Below are 21,279 nucleotides of genomic sequence, written 5' to 3'. Positions count from 1 at the left end.
AAATTGTTGCCACAATGATAATTTTAAATAGCAACTATCCAGAAACTGAACATTTTGTTATCAAACATACATAAACTTAATAAAGCTCGTCAATGTTCTGCAAAATTAATGAGTAAATGTCAGTCAGTTTTAACTGCCAAAAAAAATCTTTTGTTAAAAAGCCAGGTAGAACTATAGTATTATCTTGTGTTTATCAGTGCCAAGGGTCCATTGTTGGTATCACTTAGTACATAATTGTAACTAAATAAGTTCCCAGACACCAGTGATACAAACCTTTACTTTTCTGGGCTTTCAGTGGTAGATACCTTTTATTCTTGGACACCAGTGATACATGTACGTACCTTTGGTTCTCTAAGATATTGGGCATTATCAATCAAGTGGTTGATATCTGCTAATGGTGGGTATCTCATCAAGCAATTAAGGCATTGTGGGTAATCACTAGCCAGTACTAAAATAAGCATATTGATATAATAGACATGTTAAGATTTCATTACACAGAGTGAATATTAAAGAAAAACTGAATTTGACAAGAATTCATCAGAGGAGAAAATAAAAACTGTTTTTAACAATTAAGTTCCTACACAGGTCCCTAATGTACAGTAGCATGGCAACAAACACAAAATCCACAAGTTCAAATCCAACTCCATCAGCAAATATAGCATCCCACAGAGCTAGGAGGTCCTGCATGGGGAATTCCCGACCAAACAGCAGTCTTATCCAACGTCTAAAAAAAGAACAAGAGAAAACTGTTAACATCATAGCCAAAAAGAGGAACAAGGCAAAAACAAATATGTATCAATAATACATTTAACCAAAATGATTAAACAGTGTATAGATTTTGAATATCCGTGGGATTATCTTCCACTTCCAGTCCATGGCTTTGTGGAGGTATATAAATCTTGACTAACATCACTTAGACATATTTGTGTAGAGATTATATAATTATATATATCTTTAGAGCTCTTGAGTATGTAGTTCTATTTTCATTAACACTGCACAGATCAGTGGCATTATTTCTTATATTCCTTACATCTAATATTTCTTACATCTACTGAGGTACACACACACATATATATATATATTTATCTTATATTCCATGAATAGATTCTGTGGATTTATCTCTACTTACATTCCATAGAGCTTTGGTGTTATCTCTACTTACATTCCATAGATCTGTGGAGCAATCTCTACTTACATTCCATAGATCTGTGGAGCAATCTCTACTTACATTCCATAGATCTGTGGAGCAATCTCTACTTACATTTCATAGATTTGTGGTGTTATCTCTACTTACATTCCATATATCTGTGGAGCAATCTCTACTTACATTCCATAGATCTGTGGAACAATCTCTACTTACATTCCATAGATCTCCATATATCTGTGGAGCAATCTCTACTTACATTCCATAGATCTTTGGAGCAATCTCTACTTACATTCCATATATCTGTGGAGCAATCTCTACTTACATTCCATAGATCTCCATATATCTGTGGAGCAATCTCTACTTACATTCCATAGATCTCCATATATCTGTGGAGCAATCTCTACTTACATTCCATAGATTTGTGGTGTTATCTCTACTTACATTCCATATATCTGTGGAGCAATCTCTACTTACATTCCATAGATCTGTGGAGCAATCTCTACTTACATTCCATAGATCTGTGGAGCAATCTCTACTTACATTCCATAGATCTGTGGAGCAATTTCTACTTAATATTCCATAAATCTGTGGGGCAATCTCTACTTACATTCCATAGATCTGTGGAGCAATCTCTAGCCTCTCTAAATGGCCGTGTAACTCGTGATCAAACTTCTTCAGGATGTAGTCTTGTATTCGTGTCAGCTTGGTGACAATGGCACTAGATGAGTTCAGGTCTTTAGGACGGGCAAATGGAATGGAGTTGACCCTTTCTCTACCCTTAAATAAAAATCATCTTCCTGAGTTGTATGGTTAATTGCACAAAATTTTTTACGTTAAAGTTTGCTGGTCACCAGTTTTGATATTATTTGTAAAACCTACTTTCACAATTAATGATATTTATGTAACAGTTCACATCAACACATTAAAATCTTTTCTGAAATTAATTTTACTTCATTGTTAATAGAAAAAATAATTTATATCTGGTATTAAATTAAAAAAAGAAATTTAAAAATTATATTTTAAATGACTTTGAAGGTCCATAAATGAAGATGTTCATGTGAAAGAAACTATTTCAGGAAAATCAATGATTGAAATAAATTTCTATTGAAGTAAAAATACTGGGGTAAACCTTAAGGCAGACCTTGGAAATCAATGATTGTGTTTTCTATGCCAGAATATATACCTTTCAATGATTGTGCTACATTTAGCAGGGTATGCATATCTTACACATTGACAAATTACTTAATACATGTAATGATATATATACCCTAGATACAGGAAGGTCTTTTGAGTTATACCAAGGTTCCACAGTACGCATGATCTGACTCAGCAGGGCACTACAATAACAAAGACATGTTTATAGTTTAGTTCTTATGTCATAAATAAAATACTTAGATATACAACAGTTGTAAGGCCAGTACTTAGATATACAACAGTTGTAAGGCCAGTACTTAGATATACAACAGTTGTAAGGCCAGTACTTAGATATACAACAGTTGTAAGGCCAGTACTTAGATATACAACAGTTGTAAGGCCAGTACTTTCCTTCTTTAAAGAAGACTACTTACTAAGCATCGTGCTCTAAATATGCAGGATCCATGACCTCTTTCACAATATCCCTGTAACAAAGATAGTTTATAGAAAATCAGAATTATCTAACCAGAAAAATACAAAAACAAAAGTTAAATCACAAATTATATATATATAATTCATATTAGATTTCCTTTAAAATTTTCATTCATTGATAGATAGTCCTTGGAAATATCTTTTAGGAAATTTCCAACTTAAATGCAACAAACATAAACTATTTCATGTTAAAGGAAAAACAAAAAATATTAGTACATTTTTCATTAAAATCAACAGTATTCAATCTTATTTCATGCAATTATTCAATAAACTGGTTTACAAAATTTTAAAAATTCTTTTTTTGCTTTTAATAATAATATGATAGAGGGTATTTTTCTGTCTAATAAAGAGAAAACTGTCTTTTTACTGGCCATCTAAAGAAAGCAAGCAGTGAAAGGCGAAAGGGTGATAACTCTTTAATAAATTCATTAAAAAACAAGAGAGATAATTGTAGAGATCTGAGAGGACATGCTACTGTCCAAATTTTCATCTTTGATATTTATTGAGTTATAGAGATGGCAAATGCACTTTAAAGCAGATATATGCAATACTTGAAAATGATTAGCCATGTTTGAAGTGAGTATATGTAATATATATTTTCTCCATCACCAATACATAAAGACAAAATAGCAATCAAATGAACTTTTCATTTTAGCATTTCTTTTTTAAATAGCTAACCTGTCTGGGGCATTAATCTGCCTGTAAAAGTCATTATGCAGTATATATTCTTAACTGTTTTTGTTGGTGAAATATTCTGATAGAATAAACTTGATTCTGCTACACTTTCTCAGTATGAGTATACTCATAAATTACAACCATAAAATGTCTACATCCCTCTATACACTTTATCCAAACATGTATACGGTTTCTCTGGACATGTTTTTATGCCCCCGTATCGAAGATAGTTTTTGGATTTGAACAACTTTGACCCTTTGACCTTTGAGTTTGACCTACTTTTGAAAAAACTTAAACCTTAGCCATAACTTTTGAACCACTGATGCTAAGGCTTTCACACTTCACATATGTTATCCTTGTGACAAGACCTTCCTTGGGATACCAACAACTTTGACCCTTTGACCTTGGACTCTGACCTACTTTTGGAAAACTTTAACCTTGGACACAACTTTTGAAAAGTTGTTGCTAGGGCTTTCATATTTAACATTTAATAAATATTTCATATTTTCCTTTTGACAAGACGTTCCTTTTGATACCAACAATTGTAATCCATTGATCTTGACCTTGGAGTTTGATCTACTTTTGAAAAACTTTAAACTTGGTCATAACTTTTGAACGATTGGTGCTTCAGCTTTCATATTTCACCTGTTTATTTCTTGTGAGAAGGCCTTTCTTTAGGCACCATTAATTTTGACCATTTGACCTTGACCTTGATGTTTGACTTACTTTTGAAAAACTTTAACCTTTTTCACATCTATTCAATGGTTACTGCTAGGGCTTTCATATTTCACAGGTATATTTCTTGAGACAAGACCTTACTTTGGGTACCAACATATTTGATTTGCATTTGAGAAAGTTTAACCTTTGCTATAAGTTGTCATACAGGGGCATCAGTGTTTCACAAACACATCTTGTTTTAATGAAGAATTTATTCTTATGCAGTTTAACATCAATAATCATGTCAAAGTTTTATACATACATAAAAATCATGTTAAATGATAAACATTAAAATCAGATAAGTGGTAATTTTGATAGTGATAAAATTCACAGAATGAAATCTACATGTGAAATCAGTATCAAGTAGAGAAAACAGAACAAATTAGTGAAGACTTACCCTAAAGTTTCCACCTCAGCAGCGTGTAGAAAAGCTTGATGATCACAGTGTAAGACAAAGATCAGGGGGGCCAGCAGTTCATGCATTCCCTAAAACACACATCAAATTCTGTTAAAGATCACTCAAGTACCATTCAACATTGCCAATCAAGGTCAAATGTAAAAATGCTTATTTTTAATCAAGGTGATTTCAAAAACTATTATTTAAAAAAAAAAAGAAGAAAACCCAAAACTATATTTTTGAAAAGTTTGCTATTGATGAAGAACCCCCCCCCCCCAATAAAATTATTAAAAGTAATTTCTGTATCAGCATGTCACTAAAACATTAATAAAACTTACAATTGTAATGTTTACATGCTGTGCATGACGTATTAGTAGATTCAATGCAGTTTTAAAAGACTTTTAACGAACAGGAAGATGTATAAACAAAGCAGATTACTGTGTAACACACATTCTCTCCAAAACTTCTAGAATGCATGCAAAATTGAAAACTGCACACCAAACACATATTAATTAAAAAATATTTCTTTAATATTATTTATTTCATATAAAATTAAGTGTGAAATTTTCATTTTTTTTTTTTTACACAAGGAAGACAGTGAAGAAGGATGGAATGTCAGAGAATGTAATGGTCAATTACTTCATCTGTAACAACAAGACACTGAAGAAGGATGGAATGTCAGAGAATGTAACGGTCAATTACTTCATCTGTAACAACAAGACACTGAAGAAGGATGGAATGTCAGAGAATGTAATGGTCAATTACTTCATCTGTAACAACAAGACAGTGAAGAAGGATGGGATGTCAGAGAATGTAATGGTCAATTACTTCATCTGTAACAACAAGACAGCGAAGAAGGATGGAATGTCAGAGAATGTAATGGTCAATTACTTCATCTGTAACAACAAGACATTGAAGAAGGATGGAATGTCAGAGAATGTAATGGTCAATTACTTCATCTGTAACAACAAGACACTGAAGAAGGATGGAATGTCAGAGAATGTAATGGTCAATTACTTCATCTGTAACAACAAGACAGTGAAGAAGGATGGGATGTCAGAGAATGTAATGGTCAATTACTTCATCTGTAACAACAAGACAGCGAAGAAGGATGGAATGTCAGAGAATGTAATGGTCAATTACTTCATCTGGAACAACAAGACAGTGAAGATTGATGGAATGTCAGAGAATGTAATGGTCAATTACTTCATCTGTAACAACAAGACATTGAAGAAGGATGGAATGTCAGAGAATGTAATGGTCAATTACTTCATCTGTAACAACAAGACAGTGAAGAAGGATGGAATGTCAGAGAATGTAACGGTCAATTACTTCATCTGTAACAACAAGACACTGAAGAAGGATGGAATGTCAGAGAATGTAATGGTCAATTACTTCATCTGTAACAACAAGACAGTGAAGAAGGATGGAATGTCAGAGAATGTAATGGTCAATTACTTCATCTGTAACAACAAGACACTGAAGAAGGATGGAATGTCAGAGAATGTAATGGTCAATTACTTCATCTGTAACAACAAGACATTGAAGAAGGATGGAATGTCAGAGAATGTAACGGTCAATTACTTCATCTGTAACAACAAGACACTGAAGAAGGATGGAATGTCAGAGAATGTAACGGTCAATTACTTCATCTGTAACAACAAGACAGTGAAGAAGGATGGAATGTCAGAGAATGTAATGATCAATTACTTCATCTGTAACAACAAGACAGTGAAGAAGGATGGAATGTCAGAGAATCTAATGATCAATTACTTCATCTGTAAGAACTTCTGCCTACAGTCACTCACAGTCATGGTAAGAGCCTGTAAGATTCTGATTCATCATCAGCACTGTTATTCAAACAACATGCTAAATCAATATAGGGATAAAGGCCAATCATGCCCCCAAAAAAGTTGTTGTTTTTTTCAAAGGTAAACAATACAACTCCTATGTTCACACTTGTCATTATGTTCTGTAAAGTTGCCAAATATGAGTAGATCTGTTTGGTACAACCCTAATACATGTATCTTGGATCTAAAGCTATATTTTTCTCCGTGATATAAAAAATCTTTTAAACATTAAATATTAATGCATGAATGGTTACACTCGGTAACATTTACATATTAGATTCACTGTAATAATATTTTAAAGAAAGCTCTTTAAGAAAGTTGCCACAAAAATTACATGGCATTGCAAATTCTCCATATACTTTCCTCATAAAACATCATATAAGAAAATAATTAACCTAGAGAAATTCATTGGACTTCTCTCATTGATTCTTTTTTTTTTTTCAGGTTAAACCCCCCCCCCCCCCCCCCCCCCCCCCACAAGAAGAAAATCTTAATTTTGACACGGTAATCGATCTGCGGGAAAAGATTCATTGGAGCATATGAGAAACCAAGATCACACTTCATGACATAAAACATGCTTTGGAATTAAAATACCTGCTTATAAGAAAGGTCTGTATTTGTTTTACAGAAGCAAAACAGAAGATCGACCATCATTTCTTGAACATCGTCCTTGTGAAAAAATTCTACCTCAGGAAAACTAAAAAAAAAGTTCAAGAAGGAAGTAAAAAAAAAAACTTAAAATGAAAAGATTTTTTTTTTTTAAAAAAAAAAATGTGGAGAGTTAGAATCTGGTAGGGAAAAGTAACTGCAACAAAAATCTGTGGTAAAAAAAATCAGCTGTTTAGTGATTAAAAAGAAAACATCTTTTATTGTTAGTGGTAAACAGTAGCTGTCTTTCCTTAACTAGTATGGCAAAAATAACCCCTAGTTTTATATTTCAGACAGCCATTTTGCGTGATGAAAAGCCAATTTGTCCATTAAAAAATTTGAACCCACAAAACACATTGATTTGGTAATTGGATTGTATTTGAATATACTTAAAATACTTTTTATTTGTACAATGGTTATCCTGCCATCATTTCTTGTTGTGTTTTTAAATGAAAAAGAATACTACCCCCCCCCCCCCCCCCCCCAAAAAAAAAGAAAATGATTCACTGTCCAGAAAAGTAACTCTTTTGATTAATGCAATATCCTTGCTTCTTTCTTTTTTTCTTAATTTGAGGAATATTTCATCTTCTGAAAGCTTTTTTCATCATGCAGTACTCTTTTTCTACATTTCTCATGTCTTAAAATATGCAATATTGTATTGATCATACAAATCATTCACAACAAATTGTTGAATAATAATTACTGAAAATGTGGGCTTATTATGTCTTAATCAACACAGAAAAGCATGTCAAAGTCTGCTGAATTTACATGTTCATATTCCGGACATATACTGTACAAATACAATAAACAGAAACTGAAAGAAATAAATACTTCATAATGTTATATGTCCTTTTACACATACCATATATACTCGCCTGTAAGTCCGTCCACCTATAAGTCGGCTGTATTTTTTAAGCTTAAATTAGAGGGATTGACCCACTAAAACACCAGTCTTTTTATAACTTGCGTATAAGTCAGATAAAGAGTTTTGGACCAAAGTTTAACTCCCAAAAAATCGACTTATAGGCAAGTATATACGGTACATGACAGTTTCAGAAAAATAGTGGTTATTAGAATTAACAACACAAGCTAACAGCAAGAAGGCTATTTTGGCTACAAAACTCACATGCAAAAGACAGCTATACCAAACTTATGAGAATCCAAGAGGAGAATTAATAAAGAACTATTAACTTCAATGTGTGCAGAGAAACATGAATCTTTTTCATACAAAATTACAATGGTTTGGAATGTACTTAACACTATTTAAAAATGATAACTGTATTTATATTTTAAAGTCTTTCTCCTTTTGGAAAACCATAAGCCTGGAAGCATAAAACGGTATTCCACCTGTCGGTACGAAGTATCAGCATTTAGTTTAGCATAAATAAACAAGATGTCCACCATTAAATTCCGCACTTGGTTTGACTGGAAGAATGCAATCCTAGGGTACCTTGTTAAACACAGAAATTCTTTGCATTTAATAATTGGATGAATAAACAGTTGTGTATACCTTTAAGTTGTACACATTTTCTGTGCACTTATTTTTCACACAGTGAATTACTTACACAATAGTGAATACGTTTAATTTATGTGCAATATTCCAAGGTAGATTTATCTTTGTAACTCATTTGTCTTGCTCTTACTGAATGATTTTGCAAAAGGCACAAAGTGGAAAGATATGAAAACTTACGTTCTAATGACATCTTGCTTGATGGTCAGTCGCAGTTCATTGTCCAAGAAAAACTGATTCCATGGACTCTATATAAGATAAATACATGTACACACAAATCAAACAGGATTTTCTCCTACACTCTACAGTCAAATACTACTTTAAAAAAAAATACAATTAAAATGATAACTGAGAAAACAATATTAGGACAACTACACTGATTAATCTCTCTTTCATAATGAGCATCAGCCCCTCTCAGCAGTCTCTCTCTCTCTCTCTCTCTCTCTCTCTCTGGGACACCACACAGGTATTTTACCTCATCAGCTTGGGAGAGTGGATTGTTGACTACTAAATCTGAGCTGCTTGAATCAACTGCTTTTCTTGGATTGACAATCAACTATAAATATCATTATACAATCAATTAATGTACAGACAGGAATTTTTAAATGTACAAGCATGTTTTAATCTATGCAAGAAAAAAAGCATATGATATAAATTTATTCATTAAAAAAATTATATCCCCAAGGCTTGTATAAAATACAGTATAAAGGATTATTTTTGTCGCATGTTATTTTTGTCCATACACACTAGCAATTTTTACCCATTTTAAATTTGTCCAGACACAGTTGTGTTGAAGAGAAAATGGTGTCTTTCTTGAAATTGCCCAGTTATAAATTTGCCCATATGTGGAAATGGCAAAGGCAAAAATAAAAATTTCCTTGTACACAGTACATGTATCATACCATTTCAACAAAATATTGCACCAAAGAATAAATATGATTTGACTTCGTTCAGGGTCATTTGTGAGTACTGATGGTATGATATACTCTCATACATTGTATATACTAAATACTCTACGTAGTTAAAAGTTATCTGGACACGTTTTTTTCTAAATCTAATAATTTGACTCTCATAGTTAAAGGTCAGGATCCAATGAGCAAATTTAGGGTAAATGATGATAACCTATATACCAAATAGCAAACATGCACATTAAAGTGAATAAAAGGCCCAGACACATTTGTATAAGGTTAATATGCCTATAACGAAGTACCAGGGATAGACAATTTTGATTTGTTATAAGCATAATTTCTTATATCCTTTAAGTTCATAAAATATTTAAAAACTAGAGGGTATGAAAATTACATTGCTGTAAGCATGAATTTATTATGCTCTCTATAACCATGTTTCATTTACTGCATACAATGTGAGATATCACTTTACACCAGTGGAACTGGGTTGTACATGGATCAGTTTATGATGAGGTCAAAATCGATTCTATGCCAGAATTGCATAAAAAGTTAGTCTATAAAGATCTCTTTCAAACAGAACAATGTCAATTGGATATTATTAATGAGTATCTATTAGTATTCTTATCAGTTCATTTTTCTGTGTTGATGCTGAGATCAGATATATTTTTTCCTTATTACACCCCACCTTGAAAAGTAGGGGGTGTCCATCCATTACAGTTATAGGTACCCGTATCTTATCCACAACTCCTCCTATACCGCTGAATAAAATTTAATGAGACTTTCACAGAATCTTTATTACATAGTGCCATTGTGACTGGGGTTCCCATTGATAGAAAAACATGGAAACTGCCATTCTTTCTGGATGATGGGTACCCATCTCTTATCTGCAATGCCTCCTATACCACTCAATAAAATTTAATGAGACTTTCCCAGGAACTTTTTTAACATATTGTCATTGTGCACCTCCTATTTTTCATTGTGATCTGAGAAATATTTGAGCAAGTTATGGAATTCGCCATTATAATCATATGGGAGTGGGAGGTATCATTTTTTTTTACTTCAGAGCTCACAATACCTTGTTTTATTTCTAATGCTGCAAAAAAAAAAAATCTGGTTGAGGGATAAAAGAAACGAATCAGTCAGGAAACCTTAAACACAGATTTTTCTGTTGGCCTAATATTAATCAGGTAAGATAACAATACTTTATTTTATTCAACATGTTTTTATAAATTTGTGTTAATGTACACAGCGCAGGTAGGTTAAGGCTTCCCATAGAATATGACAGTGCACTCTGTGCCTTCACATCTCTGAACTACCAAAATATGACGTCATAATGGAAAATGACGTCAGGTCACTGCAAACTTGAGGTTTTATGACGGGGAGAGTGTCATGAAATTTACACTTTATTTCAAACTGCATGTAAAATGCTAGATAGCTATTGCAAAATTCACGGGTCGTTTAAGGTTTTTTAAGTCTTATATGTCCGAATATTTTAAAAAAATGCCGCTTACCTACCCTTGGTTGAAATTCATCATTTTCAAAATGCTTATGAAAAATATACTTTTGAAATGTACTCTGTTTTATACCCGTGGTAGGAGGTAGAATTTATTTTGTGTGTATAAAAGAGTCTGGCGCAGGTGATTAATGAGGATTAATCTGAGAATTTTTGTGGAAATCTGTAAGAAGAGCTTGTTCTCTAACTGAATCTTGCTTGGGAAAAATGTGTGTTGGCTTTGTTTTAATACAGATTACGATATTGTGTGGAAAATACCCTCAAATTTGTAGGTAAGTTGAATTTCTCAGGAAATATTTTGTACCCAAGTAATACTATGACTTTTCCCAAGCACATTTCGGATACACAAGGATACGATGAGTTTATTTATATAACAAAATGTTAATAATTATTGTGTTAATCAGCTGCGCCGAAGCGATTTATATGAAACACTTCAAAAAATTATAAATGACCGTCACGTGATCAACAAAGTCATGTGATATCATAACAAATATGCTAATATATAGCCGAGGAAACCCATTATATAAATTGGAAGTACTAAAGTTCAATACTTATAAATTAAAACCAAAACCGACCTCGCAATGACATATAATGTTTTGAGCGCATTTTAAAGCTTCGGGAAGCCTTAACATAGCTGCGAGGAAAAATGAGGATACCAGGATGAGGGTGTGTAATACTAACCTGATCTTTTAGGTCTGTATATTTACTTCTGGATTTCTTGCAGCTGTTCTTCCATTGCTTTATGTCCTCTGGCAGTACATCCAGAAAAACCTAAAATTCAATCAACATCAGAAAATTAAACACGTTATCAAAGATTACACACTGTGTACAGGGATATTTTTGTGTTATTTTCACCCTTTCACAACTGCAAACAATTTTGCCCCAATTTAAATTCGCCCAGACACAGTTGTGTTTATGAGATAATGTTGTCTTTCTTGAATTAGCTGGCAACAAGGGCAAAGGAGCACAAATAAAACAGGGGCAAAAATTTCCCTGTATGCAGTAGCTCATCTCAGTGTTTTCTTTAAAGCAAAGCCTCAAACTAAACATATTCTGGAAGTGAGCAAAATTTTCCTGTTAAATCACTTAGAAAATGTTATTGAGGTTCAGCATTCAACCAAGTCTGGTAGCCTGCATACCTAGATGCATCATCCATACAAGTTTGGTCACCATTTGCTTATAAGTTACTATAGAATGAACCTGCTCCAAAATCTTTAAAGTATGGCAATGTGCATCCCTTGATGCATCATCCAAACAAGTTTTGTCACCAAAGAGCTGGTAGTTACTTGGGAATGGACCTCACAAAAAATTTAACATGGTTACTCATCAGGAAGGTCAAATCCAGCATAAGAAGCAAGCATGGTAGTGTGCATCCCTAGAAGTACATGTATCATCTATGCAAGTTCAGTCACCATAGGGCTTATAATTACTTAATGAACCTGCTCAAACACTTCAACTTGGTCACCCATCCAAGAAATACTTGTCATATCCAGCATACGAAGCAAGTCTGGTAGTATGCATCCCTAGACGTATCATCCATGTAAGTTTGGTCATCATTGGGGTTGTAGTAACTTTAGAATGAGATTTGCTCCAAAAACTTAAACTTGCTCTCAAAACTTTAACCTGCTCAAAAAACACAAACAGTTGGTCATTCTTTGGCTGAAGACGCAGCATCTGAAACCTGACTGGTACAATGAAGTATACTAGATACATCATCCATGATCTCTGATTAATATAGGGCAAAGAAGAACTTGGAAAGAAATCTGCTCCAAAAGCTTTAACCTAGTTGGGACTCTTAGGCCAAGTATTACATAAGCTCCCTCAGCTTTGTTGAGGTGAGCTAAAAATACCGTAAAAACTACAGGTATATTGAAAATGCATATTTTAAATAGCTTTATCAATTTTAAAATTGTTCCAGGCAGATCCACCCTGTTTAGCAAGTGACAGAAATATAAAAATGAGCTCCTAAATCTAGCTAATAGTAATGTTCATTGAGATGACATCTAATAAAATTGCTTTGGCAGAATTAAGATTGATGTTTGCAGTTAAAAGAATTCTGAATATCAAATGAAGGCAGAATCTTGATGACAAACCCTCCAGCACACGCTGCGAAATCGGCTGCTGCGTAGATGGCCATTCATTGCGTAACTTCTCAGTTCCTTGCGGTAGTTCTTCCTCTTGAATAACTTCTCCCACTCAAAACTAAAATTTACAAAAACATAGTTTCCATTTACATCAAAAGGACAGTCAAACAGATAACAAATGGATGGTCGATAGTTAAAGGATATTTTGAGTATCAATACATTTATATTAACATCTAAAAAACTGTAAGTATTTTCTTTCTGTTAATCCTACTGAAAAAAAAAATTGGGCTACCCTCCAGTATGTGAAAACTGGAAAAAATATCTACACACAGGCATTAAAGAATTCTTTTACTTTGGAAATGCATATGTATTACCTATAGGCATTACAGAAACTATCTGTAAGAATCTGAGAAGCTAACTTCTTATAGGAGGGAAAAGTAATCTACAAACAGCCATGGAAGAATTCATTTAATTTTGGACGTACAGAACTATGACCTTTAGGCATCATAGATGTTAACTATCTGCAGGAATCTGAAAAGTTTTCTTCCTCTAGGAGTAGTAGTTGGTAGAGTTATCTGCAGTAAGTTTAAGAGATTTATTGACCTGTAGGAACTGAAAAAGACACCTATCTGTGAGCATTTGAATGACTAATCTACCTTCAAGAACTGGAGAAGCTCACATACCAATAGATATTGAGGAAGTATCTACCTGTAAGAGAAGCTATGTATTTTCCAGAATTTGAAAAGTTACCTACCTATACAATTTCCAAAAATTTACTGTGAATCAAAAAAAAACTATTTGCCTGTAGAAATTGAGAAGCTATCTACCTGCAGGAGTAAGAGAAGTAATCAACCTTTAGGAACTGGAGGAGCTATTGACCTTTGGCAATATTTGGAGAAGCTATTTTACCTGACACAACCTGACTGTACAAACTGAAGAGGCTATTTACCTGTAGGGATTGGGGAGCTATCTACCTACAGGAATAAAGAAGTTATCTACCTGTAGGAATTGAGATTATTTACCTGTACTTATTTAGGTAATGAGGTTATCTACCTGAAGGAATTGAGGTTATCTACGTGTAAGAATAAAAGAAGTTATTATCTGTAGAAAAAAGAGAAGTTATCAAGCTGTAAAAATTTAGGTTACCTACCTGTAGGAATTGAGGTTATCTACCTTTGGGAATTTATGTTATCTACCTTTGAGTATTGAAGTATCTACCTTTGGGTATTGAAGTTTTAAACTACCTTTGGGTATCCAAGTATCTCCCTTTGTATATTGATGTTATCTACCTGTAGGAATTATGGTTATCTATTGGAATTGAGGTTATCTGCCTTTGGGTATTGAGGTTATCTACCTTTAGGTATTGAAGTTATCTACCTGTAGGAATTGAGGTTATCTACCTTTGGGTATTGAGGTTATCTACCTGTAGGAATTGAGGTTATCTACCTTTGGGTATTGAGGTTATCTACCTTTGGGTATTGAGGTTATCTACCTGTAAGAATTGAAGTTATCTACCTGTAGGAATTGAGATTATTTACCTGTAGGAATTGGAGAAGCTAGCATTGGGAGGATCTGGTTTTTCCCAATCATCAAAGCTGCTGTCACTTTGTGGTCTACTTAGTTGTTGATTGTTGTTGTTTTCTTTCTCTTGTACTGTCTTGTCCCCAAAGCTGTCCAGAGTACTGAGGATCTCATCCTTTGTTGGAGGACCCCCCTGAGTAGGGGGCATCATCTCCTTGTTTCTTGATGCCCACATGGTTGTTTCAAGTAATCATTTTCCCTGCAAAAATCTATGGAGTTCAATATTTGTAAGCTACAATTTATTAAAATATCATTCATAGGGAGACAAATTGTGCCTTATTTCTTAAAAAAGCTGTGACTCTATTTATAACAGTTAATATATGCATTGTATTATGCACATGGATCAGTCAACTTTCTTGTGTCTTTCCTATGACAATCAATAAATAAATGATTAATAAACATTACTTCCGTACAAAAGTATTTACTCATCTAACAAAATTAGACAAGCTTTAATATCTGCAGTTTATTTGATAACATTAACCACTGCTTCTGGCTCCCTAGATGAGGTTTTTTGATCAATGAAATGACTAACAGGATCCTCAAACAAGATTTATTGTTTTCCTGCATCATGAATCAGACACAGTGCACAATTTTACAGACCGTATCAAGTACACACAGAAAATCTCAAAATGAAGCACAGATCCCCCCGCCCCCCCCCGCGTTCATTGTTTATGTTACTCATTTGTCCCCCCCCCGCGTTCATTGTTTATGTTACTCATTTGTCCCCCCCCCCCCCCCCCCCCCGCGTTCATTGTTTATGTTACTCATTTGTTTCCTTTCCTTTTTTATTTTATGTACCATATTTCATGTATTTATGAAATAAATTTGAAAATTCTTACTGAAATCAGCAAATTACAGTCGTTTGAATTCACAGAAAAGAAAAATTGTTAGCACTCGTCTGCCAGTATTTACCTTGTGTATTGTGTCGATTCTGAACCAGAATAAATAGAACGAAACACCGTACTGATCCCAATTAGAAGACAAAATGTTGTACAATTTATAATGATAAATTTTCTTCTTTCTTTCTCTTGTTTTATTCTTTCTTAGTTTCCTTTTTATTAAATGTTTTTGAAATACATATTTATTTACTCTAGACTCAAGTGATTTATTCCAGTGATTTCAAGTCATATATCCAAATCTTTTCATATTCATTTAAAAAAAAAAAAGAAGCCCTTTGGGAGGTGTTCGTTTATAGGTATGTTTTGAGTAGAGTATAGAGTAGTATTTACTGCAGTTTATTTAAATCCCCCTGAATCTAAATGGTTGTAACTGCTGACAATCAAAATGTTGAACTGTTAATAAAATTTAATTAATGTGTACAAGGTGTAACAGTATTGTCTTTTCTATGTAAGTGCCTTAAAGGTAATAAGTGAAATCTAACAATACATGTTTTATACGTAATTACATCACACCTTTACTGGGTGGCAGAATTAAATGTTAGTTATAATATATAAGTTTTTTTTTATCAATTAAGCTTTAAAAACACAACAACTACGTGTAAGTGATTGATCAGTACACCCGCATAATTAGGAAGACAGTCTTCATATTCGCTATTATATTAATTACTGCTTTTATGTTTGCAAGGAAACACAGAGAGTTAACGAATCTAATCACAGATATCGGTAATATTTCAATTTTTCCGTATCAATTTTTGAAGAATTATTTATTGTATGTTAAATTTGCAGAATTAAATGTCCGCGAATATAGCAATTATTAACTCCGCGAGTTAATTTCCTGCTGTACAGTAATTCACACCTGATCAATTTTGCTGACTATTTTTTACATTATCATTAGTTTTCATATCTGCTTGTTATTGATTAGTTGTATTAAGTTTGAAAGTGACTAGTGAGTTTAACAAGCATTCTGAGAGTATTGCATTAGCAATACTAGTCCCCTACTGGCAAGTTTAATGTGGTTCCCATTAAAAATTGAAAATGCCACAATTCCCTCAAAAAATCATTGAAGCAGAGCAAAATGCAATCTTCTTCTAAAACTCATCAAGGGAAACTCATATACCAAAAATCAGTTCAATATCTGCAAGCCTTTAGGAAAAAAATGTGCAAAACCCTTAAAAATTAATAAGGTCATAATTGCGTCTAAAATCAATGAAGCCAAACGACATGCAAACCCTATCTGTAAGTTATCAAGATAACACTCAAATACCAAAAATCACCTCAATATCTATAAGCATTTAGAAGAAAAGTGTGGAAAACAAAGTGGGACAGACAGACAGAGGGACAGTTGGACAGACAATTCATACATACATTAGGAGGTGTACCCTAACTATCATGTTCATATATACATCATTCTTTATATTTTGTCTGCTGTAGAAAATTCAAATCTACATAAATCTGCTAGTACCCTGATTGTATGTTATATCAAATAAGGAAGTCTATATCTTTGTAAGCCTTTATTTCCCTATTTACATTTCTTTTTCATGATTTAAAACAACAACATGTGCACAGGCATTCTCAGACATGTTAGATATTTATCATGTTAATATAAACATAGTAATCCTACTCTTCTAGAGACAGTTTTGAAGATTTTTATTTAAAACTGAGTGTTCTTATAAGAAAAAAAAATCTCAATGATCTTCTTTTTCAAAGCATCTGGATCTCAAGTAAAATTTTGACAGCTGCTGGATCATATCTGCAGCATGTCATGATTTGAATAAATTTGAATGTACATCCAGTAATGAAGATTTCAAATAAATCTTGTCATTTCTGTTCCTGTGGTTATTGAGAAACTATTTCATAATAAAGTCGTTGCCCATGTGGCGCAGTGGTTAGAGCGTCTACCCTAGAGTCACGGAGTAAGGAGTTCAGCCTTACGTTGTGGACACCGCGTGACGCGGTGAGCAGGCATTCGGATGAGACCGTATAAACTGAGGTCCCGTGTTGCAGTAGGTGTTGGAAAGAAAAGAATCCCTCACTGCTAAATGGCCCCAAGTGCCGAGTATAGGTCTAAATTTGCAGCCCTCCACCAGCAAGTGGTGGCGTCTCCATACGAGTGAAAAATTCTTGAGAGGGATGTTATTAAAACAACAAACAAACATGAACTGAAATGGTGATTAGTTTCCCTACTAACGGAAAAGAGCTTGATCAATGCCACCATCCCCACCCCACCCCCAACACTCCCCCTCCCAACAACACTAAAAAAACCCCAGATTTTTCAAAAAATAGTAAAGGATATCTAACATCGAGTCTACACTTTTAGATCAGGTTGAATAAGGTAACTATGTGAAATTCCTTGAATGGCTAATTTTTCAAACAGAATGTAACATGTCCTCTCTTTTATGAAATGTAATGGTTTGGGTCATGGATATTGGCCTGGGTAGCTCAGTTGGTAGAGCACCTGACTAGTGATGCAGGGGTCCTTGAATCCATTCCCAGTCCAGCTATACATTTTCTCCTTTCCTGTTGCAGATTTGGCGCTGTTGAATACCTCTGGACTTGCAGGTGAAAGTCCTGCCAGGGGCAAATAAGAACTTGGGTTTGTCTTTGAGGGCGTGAAGACAATCTAAGGAGGGAGTAATGTGCATTTTCTCCTTTCCTGTTACAGAAATATGCTCTTTGTATGAAACTTAGATATTCACAGATTATGAAGCTCACCTGAATGAATGTTATCTATAGAAGTAAGGCAAATCTCACATCAATTTTTTTTTCTAGATAGTGTGCATCCTGAGATCAACGTAAAATGAAAGTGTAGGTCAGATCCAGCATCTGATTCTGAAGCAAGTCTGGTAGTGTCCATGCCTAGATGCATTGTCCATTCAAAATTAGTCCAGGTAGGGCTTATAGTTACTTGGGAATGGACTTGCTTCAAAAATTTTAACCATCAAAAATGATGAAAATATACTGATTAGATGGAAATTAATAAGGGAACACTACTGTTACCTAAAAATGTTTAGCATGTTGCAGAGTGTTCCACAACGGTGTGAGGATGTGATCAGGAAGCAGAGAGGACACACCAGATACTCAAAATTTCACTTTGAATGCACATATCTAATGAATTATGCTTGATCAAAATCCAACGACAATAAAGCAAATTTCACCATCAATACATGTGTTCCCTTATCTGCTTATTTATTTCCATCAGTATAGTTCATTAGTACAGGTCTGGCACAATCTCTTGATTTAGCTATATAGCTTTATTTAGCTATATAGCTTTATTAAGCTATTCAGAATAGCTTGATTTAGCTATTTTATCACACTTTTTTCATAAATGTGCTATTTTCTCAGCATCCACAAAAAGTCGCACCTTGGTGCAGTGATAATATTCAACCTTGAACTCTTCTGAAAATAATGCATGTAAAAATCACTCATCAAATTGTGTCTCCTTAAGAGACTTTGTACTCAAAGTTCTAAATGTTTTGAGGCTATATAAAGCAATTGATAGTTACTTCTGCAATGAAATTATAAAGGAGGCCAATTATGGTCAACAAGATAATTGATTGGTAATAATTCAGTACAATGAGAAGCAATCATACTTATCCATGCCTCAACGCACATAAGGTAGTGTACAGTTACTCAAACAATGGAAATATATCTTTTGCTTAAAAGTATTCAAATGCTGCAATGTTAGAACTATCTTTGATTTCGGTTGTTGTTTTGTTAGCCCATAGTACATATATGAATAGTCAAATACTTGTGACTTTTTGTCTATTTCTTGCAAAAAACATTTTTGTGAAAAACTGTATAAAAATAGCTTTATCAAGCTATTTTGAATAGCTTAATAAAGCTATATAGCTATTTCAAGCTATATAGCTAAATTAAGAGATTGTGCTGGACCTGTAGTAAACATGACAAAATCCATAATTTTTTTTTAATGATAAATTTCATGAGTCCGACTGTTATATTTTTTCTACCACGGTAAAATCAGTGAAATTTGTCTCAAATTTTGCAAAATGGACTGGAGAAGTTCAGAGGAGAGAGGATGCTGCTGGACATGACCAAAATAACAGGACTTGTCCGTCTGTAGTGAAATGCACCATGGGAGCAAATGCTGTAATGACTCTCGTTCATGGAACATTACTTATTAGTTATTAACTAGCTAAAACTAACAAATTACAATTACTCAAATGATTGCAAAACTTATTAGGTCATGTGAGTAAAATTCATAGTTTCGAACTAGACTACATGTATGAATTTACTTTGAACAAGAGTTCACTTACTTCAGTGCAATCTATTTCAAATCATTTACAATGAACTATACTGTTTAACAGCAGGCAATATTCTCAGCGACAAACGTGCACAATAACAATGTATGTAAATAGTGATTATAGTCCACTGACTTACCGGAAAATGATGTCAGCCGGGCTCGGATCGAAAGTTCAAACTAAAATCACGATCACAGAAATGTTTTAATTTTTTTAGGCAATACTCCTGAAAAATTAAAAAAAAGAACCATAAATAAAATAATAAATAATATCTAATAAATGTCTTTAAAAAATTAATTCCAAAAATAAATCAAAACATGCTTACAAAGAAGAAAACAAGTTGAATCTCTCTATGCTTCATTTTTGTCTTCCTTTTCCGGAACAAAGAACGTTCTCATTCGAATTATATGTTTTTTCAAACATTTGAGAAACACTGATTGCCGTCAAATTTTTCCCGAATTTACCTATTCATATTGTCTCTCTTTTTTTTACTCTCGGAAAAGAAGCAGTACATGACCTAATGCCGTCTTAATGATAGCAGGTAACTTTAAAGTTATGTTGTTTTAACCTCCATAAATATATATCATAGCCAATCCTGTACCAATCCCGTGACCCCTTGCAATGGGGTGCAGGTGAAAACCACAGGCACCTGAAGTGTGGATAACCCCCTTTTTAATGAAGAAAAACAAGATCCTATAAATTCTCAAAAATATTAGATTTCCCCGTCAATCACATCTGTACTTTGTACTATGTGAACAGTTTGTACTTTTCCTTACGTTTAGAGATTGGCCATTCACGATATAACAAAAATGCACAAGGTAAACAAAATGCAAAATTTATAAGGAAACCAGGGGTATCCTGATTCGAGATATATTTTCAAGGTAAATATGTTGACGGTTCGACCGTTGGGGCGAGCGCAGTTGTTCACTTAATTTTAAGATCTGTCTCTTCAAACAGCACGAGACATTTGGAACGTCTAGACTGTGATTTCACATGACAACGTATGTTAGCTGCATTTCCATTAAAGAAGTGTGAAAAGTGCAACATTTTAACAAAGAACGTTTAATCTACTATCTGTATGCAATATCCATTAAATTAAGGTGAATTTATTTTTTGTGAATTTTTAGTTTACCGTGAGAACGAAGTTAGCAGCAAGAACAACAAGTATTGCATTGTGGGTCTAGAGGTAACTAACTGTGGAAAAAATTTCATTTGGATCAATGTGCAAAGTCCGAATTTTCTCTGCCCAGGCATTGCTTTAAGAGCTCACAGTGACGAGCAGCACTTTGCACCGCTCACTGCACTCACTATTATAGTGTTACCTATCATATTTTTTGCAAGCACTCTGACAGGGAGATGTTTTTCTACTAGTATCTTTAACCCAAACCCCATCCTTAGTGTTTTTTATGCCATAATCGGACGCTTTATTAATCAGATGCATAAAATTTTCTCCAGTGACAGTGAT

At 33.7% G+C, this 21,279-nt stretch overlaps 1 protein-coding gene across 6 annotated transcripts in view; it reads right to left on the bottom strand.

Moving 5' to 3' along the window:
* LOC133191164 (TBC1 domain family member 5-like) overlaps nt 1-20,002 on the bottom strand; it is a 29,245-nt gene extending 9,243 nt beyond the window's left edge. Inside the window, exons 1-14 of one of the 6 annotated variants that reach the window (XM_061326879.1) lie at nt 19,954-20,002; nt 14,614-14,855; nt 13,085-13,193; nt 11,673-11,762; nt 9,046-9,126; nt 8,751-8,818; nt 8,408-8,510; nt 4,563-4,651; nt 3,452-3,472; nt 2,716-2,766; nt 2,415-2,484; nt 1,755-1,924; nt 582-724; nt 342-448 (exon numbers count right to left, since the gene is read on the bottom strand). In XM_061326879.1, the coding sequence (XP_061182863.1) occupies nt 342-448; nt 582-724; nt 1,755-1,924; nt 2,415-2,484; nt 2,716-2,766; nt 3,452-3,472; nt 4,563-4,651; nt 8,408-8,510; nt 8,751-8,818; nt 9,046-9,126; nt 11,673-11,762; nt 13,085-13,193; nt 14,614-14,831 (1,320 nt within the window). In that variant the 5' untranslated portion in view covers nt 14,832-14,855; nt 19,954-20,002. Of the gene's footprint in view, nt 1-341; nt 449-581; nt 725-1,754; nt 1,925-2,414; nt 2,485-2,715; nt 2,767-3,451; nt 3,473-4,562; nt 4,652-7,006; nt 7,110-8,407; nt 8,511-8,750; nt 8,819-9,045; nt 9,127-11,672; nt 11,763-13,084; nt 13,194-14,613; nt 14,856-19,829; nt 19,907-19,953 lie in introns of those variants that run through there. The other 5 variants (XM_061326880.1, XM_061326884.1, XM_061326878.1 and 2 more) reach the window with 5 other exon arrangements.
* Between the last annotated feature and the right edge of the window lie 1,277 nt (nt 20,003-21,279).

Source organism: Saccostrea echinata, unplaced genomic scaffold (genome assembly GCF_033153115.1).
Source record: "Saccostrea echinata isolate AGI-Se365-2 ecotype Australia unplaced genomic scaffold, CSIRO_AGI_Sech_v1 ptg000023l, whole genome shotgun sequence".
NCBI lineage: Eukaryota > Metazoa > Mollusca > Bivalvia > Ostreida > Ostreidae > Saccostrea > Saccostrea echinata.
Note: the sequence above shows the minus strand (reverse complement) of the source record. Positions and strands in the feature narration are given on the sequence as shown.